Source organism: Antechinus flavipes, chromosome 4 (assembly GCF_016432865.1).
Source record: "Antechinus flavipes isolate AdamAnt ecotype Samford, QLD, Australia chromosome 4, AdamAnt_v2, whole genome shotgun sequence".
In the NCBI taxonomy this organism is placed as follows: Eukaryota; Metazoa; Chordata; class Mammalia; order Dasyuromorphia; family Dasyuridae; genus Antechinus; species Antechinus flavipes.
This window is the reverse complement of record NC_067401.1, coordinates 102,904,971-102,924,388: the sequence shown is the minus strand read 5'-3', so window position 1 is coordinate 102,924,388 and position 19,418 is coordinate 102,904,971. Positions and strand designations below refer to the sequence as shown.

Sequence of the window (19,418 nt, the reverse complement as noted above, 5' to 3'; positions counted from 1 at the left end):
TGCCCTAAAAATAAGCATTTACTTCTACTTGCTATTTGGACCCTCCATTTATTTTGTTATGTGACATTTGAGAAAATTATCTAAACTCTCCTAATTTCAGTTTCAAAGTCTATAATATAGAGATTCTAATATCTGTACTGTCTACTTGAAATGAAAGCACTTTGAAAACTTTTGCTGTTAACAGTAGCCAAATAAATCAAGGCACTTCCCTCCAAAATACTTTTAGAAGTAGAACACATATACAAAATTGTCTTCTGGATTCTAGTCTCTCTCATCTCTTCAAAGCATCAGCGAGCCTTGGATGGCTTCCCCAATTATCTGTAGAATATTCAACAATCATAACCAAGCCCTATTAATATCATACAACAACCAAAAAGGAACCAAAATGGATTATTCAATATCTGCCAAAAATGAAATATAATTTTTGGACGATATCAAAATGCTAACTCAAGACCTATTCCTTTGGGTCCTGAGATTGCATATATTTACAAGGAAATCAACAGATGGGTAATACAAGTTAGAAAATGCCTGTGTAATTAGAAATTGGGAATGAGAATGTTAGCAGAAGGATCAGAAAAGCAGTATTGATGGTATCCAAAAAATAATCACTAGGACTAGTTCTTAGAAATAACTAAATTCTTTTAATTCAACCATAAAGCCACCAAATTAATGATCCTACAATGTAGGTCTGAGTATTCTGTTAAAAGTAAACAAACAATAACAAAACTTCAGTAGTTCCCTACAGTTTCTAAGATAAAAATATAATCTCCATAATCAGGCAGTAGTCCATTTCCCTGTTGCCAGACAAAACTTTAAAATCTGGAAGGTATTCTAAATTGTTTCTAAGTTGCTTCTAGTACCTAATGAGATTTGGTGTTAAAAGTTTTTCCTAATGTCTAGCCCACATCTCTTCTAATTCCATTTTTAATCTATTTTCCTTTTAAGCTGTCCTTGGTGGAAACACGTTAGCACAGGATCCCCTCTTATACATAAAGTCTCCAATTAGATGTTCTCATCTTCAGATTAAATAACCTCGATTTCTTGTCTTTCCCCATGCATCTTATTTTTCCTTTTTAAAAATCAAAGAATAAATATAATAAATTCAGCACAGACTATCTGCTTTCTACAACATCACAATCACACCTCTAAAACAATCACAGCTCTAATCCCTTGCTCTTTCTTATCTTCCTCAGAGTAACTCTTAACACTTGTCTCACCACAAGTGGAGATTTGAATCTCTCTGGACAATCATTTAAACCTACAAAGTCATGATTGGGCCAGCTAGTAAGGGCAGGGTATGGCACAGAAACGATTTTTCTAAAGGCAAGTCAAAGATTTTAATGGTACCAGCTGAGGTACACTTACTCCTGGGATTCGTAGAAGAAAATTCAACAGGAAAGTTGGCCTTTCACTAAGAGAGAAACTTGCCTTTCACATCATTTGTCTCAAATTCACTGTCTGCGGCTTGCTAATTGGGTTTAATTAAGATCACTTCATTTTGCTTTATGGTGGAAAGAAAGCCTACCTAATCAAATAAACATGGGCGACAGCCAAGTTTCTCCCTCAACACTTGCAAATGAGCATGCCACAATATCTGGAAGAAAAATTTTAAACCTTTTAAAATTCACTCTGATGTGGTAGTGACTGTAATACTCAAAGTCTGTTGACAGGAAAGAGCTAAGTATTTCAAAAACATTGAGGATAAAAAGGAATTAAAAAACAACCAACCTGGGGCGTCAGGAACTTGAACAAGAGTCTAGAAACTTAAAAGCAAAGCGCCCCAACGATGTTCTGTCAATAACTTATTTAACCAGCTAGGTGGTGCTGAGGATAGAGCACTGAGTCTGGAGTCAGGAAGTGTTGAATTCAAATCTGGTCTCAGACATTAACCAGTTGTTCACCCTGCGCAAATCACTTAAACTTCCATCTGCCTCAGTTTCCCTGAATGTAAAAATGGGGATGATAAGAGCACCCATCTCCCAGTGTTGTTACAGGAAAACATGGTCAAAAACTTGGGAAAATATTAATCCTCAGACACATTTTAAAGTATATTGATGGGAATGAAGCCCATAATTAATTATTAGTCAATCACTGATAAACGTTGTTAGTGTTTTTAGAGACAGAGATTCTTCCTCAACTGCTATTCTCCTGTGTGCATGTTGGGCATTTTTAGGAACTGAATTAATTCTTATGTAAAGGTTCTGTTTATTACTTCACCACATTTTAGGGGTACCCTAGTAGTTTACCTGCAAACATAAAAACTGGTTTAGTCAACAGGCAAGTCTGTCACAAAAATAATATTTCATACTTCTGAATATTAATATTTCATACAGTCTGAATAAAAGAGTCATACCAAATACTTAATATTTCTCCCTACAGGTTATACATGTGCACATTCACTCATGCCATTTAGCTTGAAGCAAATAAACCATAAATCTATGGACACTTAAACAACCACATAGTTTTTACTCCTCTCTACCATTAAAGAACAGCTACTAATCAGCAAATTCCAATCAAGAGGGTTATCTTTAACACTAAGAGATTAAGTGGTTTTTCCATGGTCACCCAGACAGGATGTACCACAGGTAAAACTGGCAAGCAGTTCTTTCTTCCTTTCTCTAAGGCTGGCTTTCTATTTGCTACACTCTATTCCCCTAATATTATATTCCATAAGAATAGGTGACACAGGGTATAGAAAGCTAGATCTGGAATCAGAAAGCTATGATCTCAGATCTAGGCTTAGATACTTCTCAACTTAGTGACTTTAAGCAAAGCACTGCAACTCTGTCTCAATTTTCTCATCTATAAAATGGGCATAATATATTAGCACCTACTTCCCATGATTATTGTGAAGATATTTCTAAATATCTTTGTAAACATTAATTAAACCCCATAAATGCTAGCTATTGTCATTATTATATGCGTTTTGATAACCAGATTATAGGCATATAGAAAATATCTAAGATATCTAGTTCAGCCTCTTCATTTTATAGATAAGGAAAAGAAGATTCAGTCAGATTGGTCAGTAGGCTTGTCCACAATCACAAAGATAGGGAAGTGGCTAAATTAGGATTTATCTCCAGGTCCACTGACTCCAAATCCTAAGGTTCTTTCTACTATGTCACTCTATGAAGTTTAGCTAGGGAATGATAGAAATAAATGGAACTACAAAGACACCTTAGAGTTTTTTCAGTCATGCTCAACTCTTCATGATCTCTTCTGAGATTTTCTTGGCAAAGATACTGAAGTGGTTTGCCATTTCCTTTTATAGCTTATTTTACAGATAAGGAAACTGAGACAAACAGGGATAAAGTGATTTGCCCAAGGTCAGTAAATGCCTGTGCTAAATGTCTGAAATCCAATTTTAATTCAGGAAGATGAGTTTTCCTGACTCTAGGCTCAGCATTCTATCCATTGCATCAGTTAGCCACTCAGAGTTAACTGGAATCTATACTGCTAGTAAATGTTAGTGAACAAACATCCCTGGAACACTTAGGGTACTAAGTCACTTCCTTCAGTTCTTTCCTTCACTACCACTTCTTTACTCCCTAAGCAATCCTACAAAGGACAAATTTTGCTTCTGGCCTGCTGGGTGCTGGGATCCACGTAGATATGTACTAATTGTGCATATTGGATATTTCAGCACTCTTAGGAAAAAATGGAGGCAAGTCAACTAATCAATCTTACTGGGCCTTTTTTTTCTCATCTACAAAATGAGGGGGTTGAACTAAATGATACCTTAGACATTTTCCATATGCCTACTATTAAAATGCATATGATGATAATAATAATACCATTTAAATAGTGTTTTAATGTCTGCAAAGCAGAGGATACTAAGAAAATGGTAATGATTATCCATTCCCTCAATAAAGACTGTTTTTAAAAGGAAGACAAACCAGGTTTGCAATAACTGGTGACATAACTATAGGCTGATCCATCTTGATTTTCTTAGCTGCCAGCATTGAAACTACAGGGAGAAGTAAAGTCATTCCCCAAATTAAAATGCCTCATGATACCAAGTTCTCTAGTCACCTTGGAATCCTGTATTTCCTTTTTCATAGAGAAGGTTATTGAAACAGTTTCTATTTACTAGAAAGAACTATCCAACCCTTTAAAATGCAACAGTCCTCGTGCTTCAATTTGAAGTCAGAATTAGTCACTGAGAACACCCCTTGCAGATAACTTTAAATCAAGGTCTTTTTCTGGCAAAAAGCACCAGTCAGAGCTTAATGGAATAGGATGAAGTGAAAAGCTAAAAACAACCAAGGACTCAAGTTCATTACCTGTTCAACAATATACTTCAATATACCTCAGCACCCAATTTTTGGAAACCTCAAACCTTATGCACTTTTTCATAAAATTTTAATTTTATATAAACTATATATATGTGTGTGTGTGTGTGTGTGTGTGTGTGTTGTGTGTGTATAAATTTATATGAAGTTTTCATAAAATTAAAGAGGACACAAGAGGAAAGAATCATTTATAGTATTATAAACATAGTACACTTCTAATTCTATCTGACAATAATCTGATGATGATGATGATAATATTTATAGAACATAAATTCACAAAGCCCTTTAACACATTCCTTTAACACATTATAATTACCCTGAGATTTAATTACTAGATTGTATCATCTCCATTTTATAGATCTATATATCAGGTAATTGAGGCTGAGCAAAGTTAAGTGATTTGCCCATAGCCACACAACTAGCAATTGTCAGAGGCAGACTAAAGACATATATGCTTCCTAATTCCAATATCTTTGACCTTATTGTCTTTCCAAAACAAGGTTGCTGGCAAAGTCTTGATTTGCTTGAGAATGTGTGTAAAAATTTGTGCAAAACTACAGATTACCAATCTATGAATTCCCATCACCTTTTTAGAAAACTAGATTTCACTCTAACCACCCATACATTCCACACACACACAAAAAGACCAAAACCAAAACTCAATTACCCACATGCAATTACTCATGCCTGGGAATGCGTTCTAGCTCCAAGTAAATATGGAACAAATGTTCACTTTTCCAGGGTCAGCAACAATTCTCCCCAGGCACTAAGTGTTTGCAAAGATATCCAAGAACATTTTTATTAAGAGACACACAAAGAAGCAGTGGGTACATCCTTTGCAAATAAGTAAGTCTAATTCCATGCTGATATTTAGCTCAGTACTTACTGATCATGTCTGGTGTCAGGTATGTTTCTGTCCATTCTCAACTTGTCACTCTCCACTTGGTTGAATTTGTTACGGGCATATGGGTCTTGACCAGATCGTACCATAGTGACTCCAACGTAAGCTTCTTGATTGAAGTCTTGCCACCGAACTTTCCCTACAGATAACAGAGCAAGAAGTGAGGAAAAAGAAAAGAATGAAAAAAGGTTCTCAAGACGGGGCTTACCAAAGCAATGTTTTCGCTTAAGAAATCATATTCAGGATTTCTTATTAAGAGTAGAACACACACAAAAAAGAATTCATTCAGAGTAAAATAGAGATCTAAAATTTCATAAACACTATAATTATACATATATATGTGTGTGTATACACACACACACACACACACACACACACACACACACACACACACACAATATATAACAAAACAGAAAACATCCCAATAGAAGCATGTATCTACTGATAATGTATCCTGGGGAAAAACTGAATAGCAACAATTTCTAAACTAAAACTGTATTTCCAGACTAAAGTCTATATGATTTCATACTATTTCTTCTCCACTAAAAAGGCCAGTTTAGGGTCACAGCATGACATGTGGATAAAAAGCTAGCTTTTGAACCTTAAGACTGGTTTTAGGTTTATCTATGTTACCCCAGGTAAGTTATTTATCCTCTCAAGACACTCAATTAAAAAGAGAGAGAATGAAGTAAGAAGAAGGGGGGGGGTGTGTGGAGGTTGATGGCAGAAAGGAAAGTTGAAAGGGAAGAAGAGATATATAATCCTGAAGACTGAACTGTGAACCATAAGGATCATTATCTCATTTATCTTTATATATATCCTTATATATCCCATACCATCTCATACAGCATAATACTCATACTATGAACTAAATAAATGTTTGTTGAAAAAAAATTGGAACTTAACTTTGGGCTGGCTCATATTGTAACTCTTATTTCAGCTAGAAAAATTTCTTTTACATTCAAAGCACGTATTCTCACTTCAAGGACTGGTTTCCAATGTATATCCTTTCTTCTATTACCTTAAATATTAAAAACAAAACTTCCACTAAGCCTTCTCCAGTTTAGGAGGCGTCAACCTCATATATAATATTTTTAGTACTAATCCTCTAGTTTATTATCTTCTCTATTCCACTATTGTTAAAATATAGTTATAGTTACTACTATGCACACCAATGTTCTAGGTTCTATACTATATATGTATGCATTTGTGTAGCATTAAAGTCAATATTCTGGCTAATATCAGCACAAGCTAACAAAATTTAACATTATCTATCTTATGTTGCCACTTTCAAAGAACAAAAAGGTAAGACTCACAAACAAGATGCAATTAAATATCAATTACTTATATTTAGTAATGCAAATTAATTGAACATGAGGCTATCAATTTTGGATTGTTCTAAGGTCATTTCTTTAGAGCCAAATTGTAAAAACAGTTGGATACTATTGACATTAACCAGAATTTCAATTTTAAGGGAAATTTTGTTATGCATAGGTTTACATTAGATGCTATATTTTCTCCTAATTGTGACAGCCTATTAACACATCATAAGCTCCCATATACTAAACAATAAATACTGGTGGTTGGTCGTGCTAGAAAAAATACCATTTAACATATTTTAACTTTAATCTTTAAAATTTGTTTGTAACTTTTTTAAAAAGGGGGTTTTGGTTCAATATTAAAAAGGTGCTAATGCAACCTGCTCTGGACAAATCTGATATATGAAAATAATCTTTTATGCCGGTTCCTTTCTTTTGTAATATTTCAGAAAAAGATCACTTATGGAAAAGCTAGGCAGCTAGGTAGCACAATGAATTAAGCATTTGGCCTAGAGTCAGGAGCACTCGAGTTCAGATGTAGCCACAGACACACATTAGCTGTGTGACCCTACTTAACTGAGTTTGCCTCAGTTTCCTCATCTGTTAAATGAGCTACATTCCAGTATCTAAGACAGGAAATCCCTAAAATGGGATCACAGAGAGTTGGACACCGGTTGAACTGGTTCAATAACAACAATGAAAAAAGATATTTGCTTGTGAGAACACACACACACACACACACACAACACACACACACACACACACACTCTCACATACACATACACACTATTTCAGAGCTAGAAAGTTGGGAGCTTCAGATCACCTAATATAGTAGTTCTCAAAGTGTGGTCTGTGAACATCAGAAAGGACCCTAAGACTTTTTCAAGGAGCTGGTAAGGTCAAGACCATTTTTATACTAATATTAAGATTTTGTTTGCCTATAAAAACTTTAAAAAATTTCCCCAACAATTTCCTTTTCCAATAACATATCTATATGAAATCATATATTCCTTTATGCATTCTTCATTTATTCCAACCAAAACAACATATTGTTAACAGACTAAATGTGGGAACAGATTTGAGAATTAAACTGTCTTCCATTAAATCAGACACTAGAGATTTAAAATAGTGCTATTCTTTTCACTATTTTTTTTTGTTGTTCTAGAAAATATAGTTGGGGCAGATAGATGGCACAGTGGATAGATGGCACCAGCCTTGAAGTCAGGAAGACCTGAATTCAAATCTAACCTCAGACACTTAACACTTCCTAGCTGTGTGACTCTGGGCAAGTCACTTAACCTCCATTGCCTCAGCAAAAAAAAAAATATATATATCTATATATAGATATATATAGATATATATATATATAGATAGATATAGATATAGATATATAGATAGATAGATAGATACTTTTCACTAAAGAAGTATTTTTCATCTTTAACAAGTAATAGCTATTTTTAAAATATGGATTGATATGTATAACATGTATTAGATTGCTTACCATCTAGGGGAGGGGTTGGGATGGGGAGAAGGAGAGGAAAATCTGAAATGCAAGGTTATGCAAAGGTCAATGTTGAAAAATTATCTGTGCATATATTTTGAAAATAAAAAGCTTTTAAAAGATGGATTGACAAATATTTTAAATGTATCACTTTTAATTTCTAATATTGTAAATATTGATAGACAGAACCTACATTTTAAAAAAATGTACAATTCTCCAAAATTTGAGTACAAAGGAGTCAGGTGACCAAAAAAGTTTGAGAATCACTAATCTAATCAAATACCTTTATTTTTTAGATAAATAAACTAAGGTCAGAGAAGTAACTTATCCAAAGTTACACATAAATATAGGTGCACATAGAGTCAACACTGATTTCTCCGATTTCCGGGTATTTTCTTACAATTCACAAAGAAAGAAAAGGATATGTTGTATTAGGAAAAAAGACTTAAGGTCATAGAGCAAATAATACATTATTTTTATTTAAAGCTCACCCACTTCTGCTGCTATTGCTTTCTGAGGTTGTGAACCCCTGTCATGTTACAATTGGTTGCTGTGGAAATGAAGTTCAGGTCACCAAGGGCTCTCCTCTCAGATGGGAAATTGGCTCTAAAATCCAATGAATTCTCTGGATACAGAAAGACTTCATTTTTCAGGCAAATATCTAGCTCATTCAGCAACAAAGGTGTTGACATTTTTTCTCTCTCAATGTAATTTACGTTAGAGGAGTATCAGTAGGCTGTTGGATGCAAATTACCCATTTAAAATCCCATCACTTCCATCTAAATACCATAGGATAGGGACATTTAGAAAAACTACCCAGCTATACCAGACAATGTACAACCTTCAACTCTTCATCGTACTTGCATTATCTTGCCACATATAATATAAAATGGGGCATTTGCCTAGTGCTTCAGCCAAAAATCTATATAGATAGCTTCTACTAGAGAGTTCAACTGAGCAGATTTCAGTAAATCTGGACTATAGCTATGCTTGACTTAACTTTCAGCTTAAAATTAATTTTAGAGACTTGGCTTCAACATTAGCTAATTACCATTGCATTAACATTATAATTTAACTTGTATGATAGGCACATTAATAGCAACAGGACTGGGAAGAGCCATAAGATTTTAGAATTAGAAAAAAATCTTAAGTTGGCTAGTCTAACTTTCTCATATTACAGATGAAGAAACTGAGGTCCAGGTAAGTAAAGTGGTTTGCCCAAAGTACCTGGTTTGTAAATGGCGGAGCTAAAATTTGAATCTGGATCTTCTGACTTCTAGGTTAATGTTCCTTTTTCTACTACATGTTGACTTGCACTGGTAGAGCCTATAACTATTTCATTCAAAGCATAGCACACAGGCCAGAACTTATAATCAGTGTCTCATATAACACTGTCCTGGTTTTTCTTCTGAATGTAGAGAATCAAGAAAAGGACACTGTATCTGTATATGTCTATGGGATTGGAAAGAAGAAAAAGGATACATAAAGGGCTGGGATTAAAAGGAATGAGGGATTCAACTAAAGTGTAGGGTTCTCCAGGCCCTTGTGTTGCCAGCAACATGGTGGCAATCCTTCAGAATACTTCCAACCTTACCCTGTGAATTGAGCCTCAAAGCCATGAGAAGACAGGCCCCGTGGAATAACTTCATCAGACAGGTTATTATCGGAAGGACAAAAGATTTATCAGCTGTTTTCTGATATAAGGATTTTGTTCAGGGCCCATGGCCTTTGGGATTTTTGCAGACTGATTGCCTTAAAAAGTAAGATTTCTTCTTTATTAGATGTTTAATAAATGCTTAACTTAACTTTAAGTGTGTGACATCCAAAGTTTTTATGAGACACAGGTATGCCATACGACTCTACCATCCCCTGTGTCAAAAAAGCATCCTTAATATCACCTCTGACTCTATTACACTCCCCAAAGTATTCTAATCTCCAAAGATTATCAATGATGGTTTTTCTTCTGAAACTTAATAATTTATTTAGATTGTAGAGATATTAAATCTTGAAAATACAAAGACTCCAGAGTCACCTCACAAATCAAGGAGGAGGTAGAGCCTTTCCCCAAAAATGCTTAGAGGGAATTTAAACCCCAATTGAAATCCTGAGTGGAAGACTTGGCAAAGGGATTCACAATCTGACAAGAATAATGTAAAGAGAGAGGAGGTAAAGTCAAAACAATAGACAAAACAGCTGCATTTATTGACATTTTTTCAAATGATGCTCATAAATCAATTTGCACTTCTGTCATCTTTCAAAATCTCACATCTCTTTAAAGAGAACACGGGAATTGGGCATTTTAGGAAATAAAATATATGAGGGAAAATAGGATATTGGGACTGCTTAGTTTAGAAAAGGATGATAGGTGACTTACTATTTCAAAAACACAAAACATTCAAAAGGTAGAAATAAGCTCTATTTCCACTGAAGGCTGAACAATGGAAAATGGGCTAAAAATGAATAAGAAGTTTGAAATCTGGCTAATAAATAGATAGACAGAAAGACAGATAGATATACAAATAGGCATATACATAGATAGACAAAAAAAAAATAAAGTGAGAAAATGTTGCAGCTCTGGTTAATATATGATTGCCTTGCTTGAAGGCATTGATAAAAATGAGATAGCTTCTCAATGCCTTAGATATCATCTTTCCTAGAGGCCAGAGATTGTTTGTATTGACCTCTAGGGATTATATACCTTCCAGGATATTCTGTGAAAATCAAAGTCTTAACTATTAAAGTTCTATTCTCTATTTAAACAGTCGCTCAAAACTGGGATTAAAATCCACAGCCAGGGATGTGGGAATGCTTCAGAAACCAGGTTGTATAAAACAAAGTGGACTGTACTATAGATGTAAATATAAAAGTAGATGCTACCAAAGCTTCTTAAACTATGGGTCTTGACCCCAAATGTGGTCATATAACTGAATATGGGGGCTGTAAAATCATGATTTATCATCAGTAAATATTTTTATGTGTATACCTATATATCTGAGGTCATATAAAGACTTCCCAGGGGAAAAGGAGTCATGAGTAGAAAAAGTTTAAGAAGCCCTGAACTATACTACTGGCTCAAATTAAGCAAATTTCTATTATTTTACTTTCTTCTACACTTCTTCCTGCCCATCCTGACAGCCTTCATACCATAGCTTCTACAAAGATTTCCTTAGAAAAGCCAAAATACTTTACTGGAAAGAACACTTTAATTGGAGTGAAAAGATTTAAATTGTAGATCCGCCTGGAGTGCAACTTTGGGCATGTCAGTTTAACTCTTGGGGTCTCAGTTTCCTCATCTGTAAAATGGATGGTTGCTCTAGATTCCCGTAAAGTCCTTTCCAATTCTATCTATGATATATGTTGTGGGCCAGTAACCACTGCCCCTAACCAACATATACATCACCAACCAGGGCTGTTATAAGCCAGGATAATGTGATAAAGACTTGGGAAATTTGTTTCAACTTTGTCCCTCAGATGGATTTACCTGAAACCTGACTGTGGGATCTTTGGGCAAGAGCTTAGGGCTGCTCTCTGCTTTAAATGGGGGAACTCCAAGAAACCACTGTACTCACTGCTTTTACCTGAGGGTTTTGAGCAAATCTTTAGTAAAGTAATTGTCTCTCTTATTCCTTAGGCTCCAAGTGGTCCATTGTACTGGAAATTCCTCCTAGGACAGGATATGAGTCCACAGAGATCTCTCCCTCTGTTCTGAAATCTCATACCTCGGCACAAGCACTCATGATCTATTGCACTGTGAGCTCTCTTTTAATGTTATTTTATAGGTTTTCCTCTTCATTTAGAGTGTAAGTTCCTTGAAGGAAGGATACCTGTATCTCTTTGCACTTCTATCAATATTTAGTCCAGTGCAGGCACACCACATGTGCTCATTAAATATTTTCTGGGGTATTGACTCACATGTTAGAATTTGTGGTGCCCCCAATGGGCATCAGCATATAAACCCAAATCTTTAAAGGAAAATATTTAATAATGTCAAAATGCCAGCATTTCTAGCTAAGAGACAATTAATTGCTTTCAACACAGCTTCTGTTAAAATATGCTCTATAAGGTTCTGGAATAGTAATGATTGATCCATGTCACAGTAGTGACATCTTTCCTAGGGATGTAACATGCTACTTTCTCTTCTCCTTTAATACAAGTGAATATAACAAAACTCTGATAATGCAAAATGCCTTATTTTCTCTTTGTCTTTTTTTTTAAGCACTTAGAATAGTGTTTTATATATATTTGGCACTTATATAGGTATTTACTAAGTTGATTCAAGAAGCATTTATTAAACACGGATTGTGGGTCAAGCATCTAGAAGATAAAGTACTAGCTCTTTAAAAACTGTCGTACATGGTTTACTCTTGGTCATAGATTTGACCTGATAAGAAGAGACTTGATAAGTCTTCTAGTCCATTTCCCTCGTTTTATATAGGAGGAAATAAAGCTCAGGGAGGTCATAACTTGCTCAAGATCATACAACTAGTATGTATTATGGTTCATTATGCTTCTAAAATATTTTCCCGTCATCTTTTAGCACTTATTAAGATAGCTGGAACGGGCTTCAGAAATTATTTTGGCACATTTCTTTCATGTAACAAATTAAGAAACTAAGGCCTAGAGAGGTCAAGTGATTTGACTATTCTTACTGAACTAGCAAATTGAAGAATCAAGACTTAAACCTAACTTCAATGTTTTTTTCATTAGACCAGGTTACTACCTCTAATAATCTAACTACTGAATTTAGACTTATGTAGGCTGTTTCTCCCTTCAAACTATAATGCTCTACACTTGGTACTTACAAATCTGATTGTCACTAATCATTTCCCAAATTCTACCCTCCAACCACCCACACCCTTAATTAGTATGCCATCTCTGTTTCATCTCCTAAATCAAGGCTAACATTAAATTCAAATTATCTTGGTTATAGGGAAGATGAAGAATCTGAGAGAGGGCAGTTACTAATGAAGGGCCCAAGGCTATATATGGTTCTATAAACAGAGCCAAACTATGTATTACGACTATATAGTATTTCTACCAATTAAAACAAATCTCAAATCTAAAAAAAGTCATATGCAAAGTTTCCAAATATGTGTAACTGGAAATATATGTAAATGTAAAAGTATATATGTGTAACTATATTTTACACATGTCAAAAGTATACATATGAACATAAAACCAGTGTTTCAAGTAGTCTATCTCCTTTAAAAAATATGAAGCAACCTCCAGCGAACACACATTTAAAAAAAAAATTAAGAAAGAAAGAAAAAGATGGTACCATCTATATTACACTGAGCTGCTAAAGAATGCTTACCATAAAAATGTCAGGTTGGCCCTTTAATTAGATAACTCTCTGCTGCTAGTGATCATACATCAGATCAGGACACCGTTGACATATGCTCTCGAGGATAAATTGCATCAATCTATCATTTCTAAATATAAAAAGGAAAGGTAAGTGTCTTCCTTTGAGGCTAGGCTACGTTAGGCCAGTGAATCAGGAACCTTGATGGAAGAGGGGCAGCAGGAGACTGCTAGAATCTATATCAAAAGCAATGGCTGTCTTGCAATTTCTCATTTAAATCCTCTCAGGGAAGGATGACTTAAACAAATTTAAAGTTACCCTAGTGTAAAAGAGAGTAACCTATTCTGGGAAAGCAGCCAAGGAAGAGAAATAGAATGTATTTTAAATCAAAACAAAAGGTTCTTAGATTTAACTTAACTTTTCTGTTAGTCTCAACTTGAATGGATTTTTATGGTTTAAAAGAAAAAAGAACTACTAAGTTTCTTTATATGAAAGATCACATGATATATTTGTTGTTAAAAGGAAGAGAATAAGTATACAAATGAGCAACTGTTAAGACAGAGAGATCTTAATTTCCAAGACATTTATAAACAACCCAGGAATTTAAAATAAATATTGTTTCTGGCCATGTGGCACAGTAAAGATTGGGTAAACCATAATGGACTAGTTTGGGCTTTCTATTACTAGAAGTTCTAATTCTTCCGTATCTATCTCTTAAGAAATTTTTTATTCATTCTTTTTTTATTTTAAAATTTTTATTGCTATTAATAAATTATTTTTCAAAAATAAATAAAGAGAAGACCTAGCAAAGTTCTGCAAACCATAAAATGTTTTCATTACAAATTAATTTACACTTACGGAGTGTGTATTTGTTCTGACAACAATCTGTGATTTTCTTTTTTTTCAATTTGTTCAAATCACAAATGAAAAAATAATCACAATATGGCAAAATATGTGAGTCAAAAGGGACTTTAGTAGTCATTTAGTCTAATTTTATGTACAAAAAGGAATCTGTACTGTAATATAGTCAAGTGATCATTTAGTTTTTGCTTGAAGTCCTTAATGGAAAAGGAACTCATCACCTCTGCAGGCAGCCCTTTCTACTTCAGGATAGTTCTAATTGTTAGGAAGATTCTCTTGAATTAAAGCCTAAATTGGTCTCTTTGAAACGTTTATCCTTTGGGACCAAAAGAAACAAATTTCATCCCTCCTCTACATGGAGAAAGTTATCATGGCTTTACTGAATCTTCTCAAGACTAAAGAAGCTAACTTATTTAGCTAATCCTGTTGTGTCTTATACTCAAAGCTCTTCACTCCTGGTTGTCCATTTTCTAATTCTCTTCTAAATATGGTATGTACATTTTCATCATAGCAATATTTTTCCTCCAGAAGCTTTGTTAAGAAAGGTTCAGAAATCTAGTTTCCCAAATACACTATTCAAAAATTACAAGAAATCATTCTGTGTAAAGAAAAATTTGGGGGGGGGGAGGAGAAAGGGAGAGGGGAAGAAATACAATTTAGTAGCTAGAGAGTTGTCCTTGAGAGTTGAAAGACTTGGATTCAAGTATTATCTCTAACACATTCTGACTATATGACAATGGTCAATTTGTGCAACCTCTCCATGTCATGAGGAACTTTTAAAGACAGTAAATTACAAACAAATTGCTGATCTGCATGGATGAAGGGAGTTTCAAGACTTGGAACTCCCATCAAGGGTAACTAAGTGGCGCAGTGGATAGAGCACCAGTCCTGAATTCAAGAAGACCGGAGTTCAAATCTATTCTCAGACACTTAACACTTGTTAAGTTGTGTGACCCTGAGCAAATCCCAATTACCTCAAGAGGGGAAAAAAAAGGAGCTCCCAACAGTAAGGAAATCATATATCCATTCCACTCAAAAAAAAATGGATAAAATTAAGATGAATAAAATCTAATAATATCTCAGATCCTACAGGTGTGTGACCTGGAAAAATTCTTTAAGACCCTAAATTGCACAGAAGATGCTGACCTGATAAGAAAAGAGTTTCCTATGCCAATTAAAACACAGATCCAGTTCCAATCCTGTCCCTTATTTTTACCTTTCTCAAATAAAAAGCATCCCCAAATGGTCCAACATTTCTTAAATCCAAAAATTCTAAAAACAACATAAATTCACAAGCTTTCTTGCCTAAGGCAACTGATTTCACAGAACTTCCATTACTTTGCCAAAATATTTTTTTTGCTAGAATTCTGATATCATCCAATTATACTACTTATAATTAGAAGAGATCTTAAAAATTATCTAATCCAAGCTCTGAGACCATGAAGAACTATGTGGGTAGATGGTCAATTACTCTAACTCAAACTCTTACAGGAATTCTCATCAGAAAATCACTGAATTAGAGTCTCGGATTTGGTAGGGACCTCTTGAGATCATCTAGCCCAACCTATAGTTGAATGAGAATTCCCTTTAAGACATGACTAACAAATCAACCTACAAACTGCTTCAGTAATAGAGAAAGTGACTACTTCTTGATACAGTCTATTCAATTTTTTAATAGCTGTTAGGAAGTGTATCCTAACATTATTTACTACTTGGTGACATCTATCCAGCACTTTTGGGTAGCCCTTCAAATACTTGCACACAGTTATCCCGTCCTTCCTCCAATCCTAGTCTTCTCTTCTCCATGCTAACTATTCCCAGTTCCTTCAACTAAGACTTTTATGAATACATCTCAAATTCTGAAGCCACCTCAAGTTCCTTCATTCTTCTGCTTGTCTTCTGAATGCTCTCGAGCTTATCAATGACCTTTTAAACATGTGATGCCTAGAACTGAACAAATATTCTAGTTGTAGACTGACTAGGGCAAAATACAATGGAATTTGTCCTGTCCTTAATCCTAGACATGATACCTGTCCTAGTCTAAGCTAGACAAGCTTTTCTCAGTGCTACATCATGCTGCTGACTTATACTGAGCTTGCAATTCATCAAAATGTCTATATCTTATTTGGATAAAATGTTGCTAACCATGCCTTTTCCCATCTTATATTTGTGAAGTTGAGTAACTCACAAGGCAGCTTGTTTCATTGTTGGACGACTCAAAAGTTTGTCCTTAGAATTTATTTTTGATGGATCTATAAATTCATTGGTAGGGACACTCCTCCCACATTTTTCTATCCTATGTGACTGTTGCCCATGTTGCACATAAATCCTCCAAGGAGGCCCTTGACTGTGAGCCAGTGGGTCAGAAATTTATTTCCTTTCATTTCTTTCTTTTTCTTTGCAATGTTTTATTGATATCTTTTCTCTTTACAGAAACTATTTTCATTGGCATAGCACCTTGCCTGTAGTGGTATCTTGTGGAATGAATGAATCCCCCCAGGATAGCAGAGACTTTCTGTTGAATGTCTTGGGGTATCAAATGCAGCACTTGGGCTTGCCATCTATTGCTTCTCATCTTTTTTATATGAGGAACCTACTTCCTTTTGTGTGTGTGTGTGTGTGTGTGTGTGTGTGTGTGTGTGTGTGTGTGAGAGAGAGAGAGAGAGAGAGAGAGAGAGAGAGAGAGAGAGAGAGAGAGAGATAAAAAAGAAACAGAGAGATACCGAGATACACACAAAGAGAAAGAGAAATAGAGAAAAACACACAGAAGGGGGGGGGGGGAGGAAGGGGAAAAGGAAGTAAGGAGAGAGGGAGGAAGGGAGGGATGGAGAGAGAACCAAAGACAAACAGAGACAGAAACACAGAGACAGAGAGAGAAATGAAATTGAATACAGTAAAATATGACACAATCAGTAGAGACTACCATGAAACCATCACCTTTCTTGACTAGGATACTATACCCTTATTAATGTAGCCTACAATCATGGGGAGAGGGGAGAAAAGAAGAAAGGCATAATTCCTTTCTTTTCAACTCTGCAGCGGCGATTTACAACAAGCCTCTATTTTGCCATCATGCAGGTCATGTGATCACAGTTGTGCTTTGGGTTAATGTTGAGTTAACAGTCAACTAAAGCCAAGGGGTCCTTTTCACTTTAGTTTTCTCCCCGTAGGAGAACAATAATACTAAACTGCCTGGCAATGTTGTGAGCAATGCTTTAACAATAAGCCTATGGTATTGGATGGTGTTTAAGCTTATGGAACTGAGTCATTCTCAGAATAATGTTTTGTTGCCTATGTTCAGAATTGAAAGAAATGCTAAATTTCAGTTACAAGTTAATGAAAATAAAGACATAATTCTTTTTCCCCCAGCTAAGCTCACAAAACCCTTGAAATTTTTCATGGGCTTCAGGTTAGGAACTCCTACCCTACAGGCTACATTAATTTGCTTTAACTCACTACTGCCAGTTCCAGTAACATCGGACTTATACTAAATTCACTAAGATGCCATCTGAGGGCAGTTAAAAAGGGTTTCAGAGAGTATATGAGGTCTATCAAAACTTGGCAGGGAATAGCTGGTTGATACTTTATGCTATGTGGAGTTCTATCTACCACACACTTCTGAAGTCTGAAGTGGTCTGAAGATTCTGTCACCCTCAAAAGCTATAGAAATCAAGAGTGATGATGAAAATCATTATCATTATCATTGTTATCAAATGTCAAAAGGTCACAGTGGCAAAATGCTCTGTCTTTCCTAGTCTCTTATTATCTCGAGATACAAAACATCTTGTTAGGTATATTATTATTATTAATTATTATTATAAAGTACTTTACATGTTGTTCTATTCTTTTTGTTATTATTATCATTAGTATCCCCACATACACTTTATTAGGCTTCCCAAATTGCTTTAGTTTCAAAGTCAAGGAACATGAATGCTGCTCTCTTCACTGTAAGAAAGTAATTTGAGAAGTCCCTGCAGAGATTTAAAAGTACTCTATCCTCTCCTGTTTCTATAATCAGCCTTTTAAAACTCACAATGCCAAACCTAATTTAATCTTTTCATAGAAGAAAGGTCAAGGAAAAATTTCTCCCAGTTTTATGCAGCAATGCTAGATAAATACACAAGTACCTTGCCTTTTGTTTTACCAGGGGGAAGAGAGAGAGAGAGAAAAAAAGTTTAACAAAACAAACAAACAAATCCAACTTCAATTTCAGTTATAAAAAATGGTAATTCACACTTTGGATTCAAATCCCATTAAATAGTTCCCCTTTCCTTTTTCATATTGCTTTAGAAGAGGCCAAGACAAACGTTTTTTGAAAGGTGACTTGCTTAAATAAAGTAGAACCTGTGCATCAAGTTGAAAGGACATTTTCTTAAAGGGGAAGGATAATTCATCAATAATCCAAAACTTTTTACTCAGGTAGGTTTTAATAACTTATTTCCCATTCTTCATCCCCCCCCCCATACACACCATGTATTCTACCATCTCTTTCCACTTGGCAAGATTATTTACTGATACTGACAACAAAAAATTAAGAGGATAATTCTTTGGGATTAAGGAACACACGTGGAAATAAATGACATTATGGTTACCTTTTGTATAAATAGTTAATAGTAACAAAGATTTCATAAAGACAAAAGCAAAAATATCTAAATAGAGGAAATGACTTACCAATCAAAAACAACCATCCAATAAATACTGCTACTACAAAAATAAGTTGTAAATGCTGTCAAGGAGATATTACTAACCTTTTTAAATCTTTCTCCTACCTTTGCTTTTCTATCAAATTTATTTAGGTCACATTCCTTCCTGCTGTATTAATTTCATTGGTCAGGTGCAGGGAGAGAGAAAGAGCTACTAGGAGAAATATAATTATCTTTTTCATTAGAAAAGTCATAGTTTTATTTTCTGACACTGATCTGGAGAGATAAGAAAAAGGTGAAGAAACTGAAGCAAGCAAGGAGGGATTTTTTTTAATGAAAAATTATCTAATAAATACTCTGAAGAAAATATGTCTGCAAGACAGTAAGAAACCAAATATGCAGTTAAGATTTCCAGATTAGAAGAAACAAAAGTTATTGGAAATAGGGTTAGAAGCAAATAAATAAACACTAGAAATGATGATAAATGACATTGTGGAATCTCAGGGGTGATAAGAGATATAGAAGTCAAACCGAACATGAACTACAATCCCAAATGCAATATTCCCAACAAGTTATATTCCAACTTCTAATTGAAAAAG

General features: G+C 34.8%; 1 protein-coding gene across 1 annotated transcript in view; it reads right to left on the bottom strand.

The window, feature by feature from the left end:
* Window positions 1–19,418, bottom strand: part of GALNT2 (polypeptide N-acetylgalactosaminyltransferase 2) — a 254,489-nt gene that overhangs the window by 77,735 nt on the left and 157,336 nt on the right. The window contains exon 3 of the mRNA XM_051993624.1: window positions 5,179–5,332. Coding sequence (XP_051849584.1) covers window positions 5,179–5,332 — 154 coding nt within the window. The remainder of the gene's footprint in view (window positions 1–5,178; window positions 5,333–19,418) is intronic.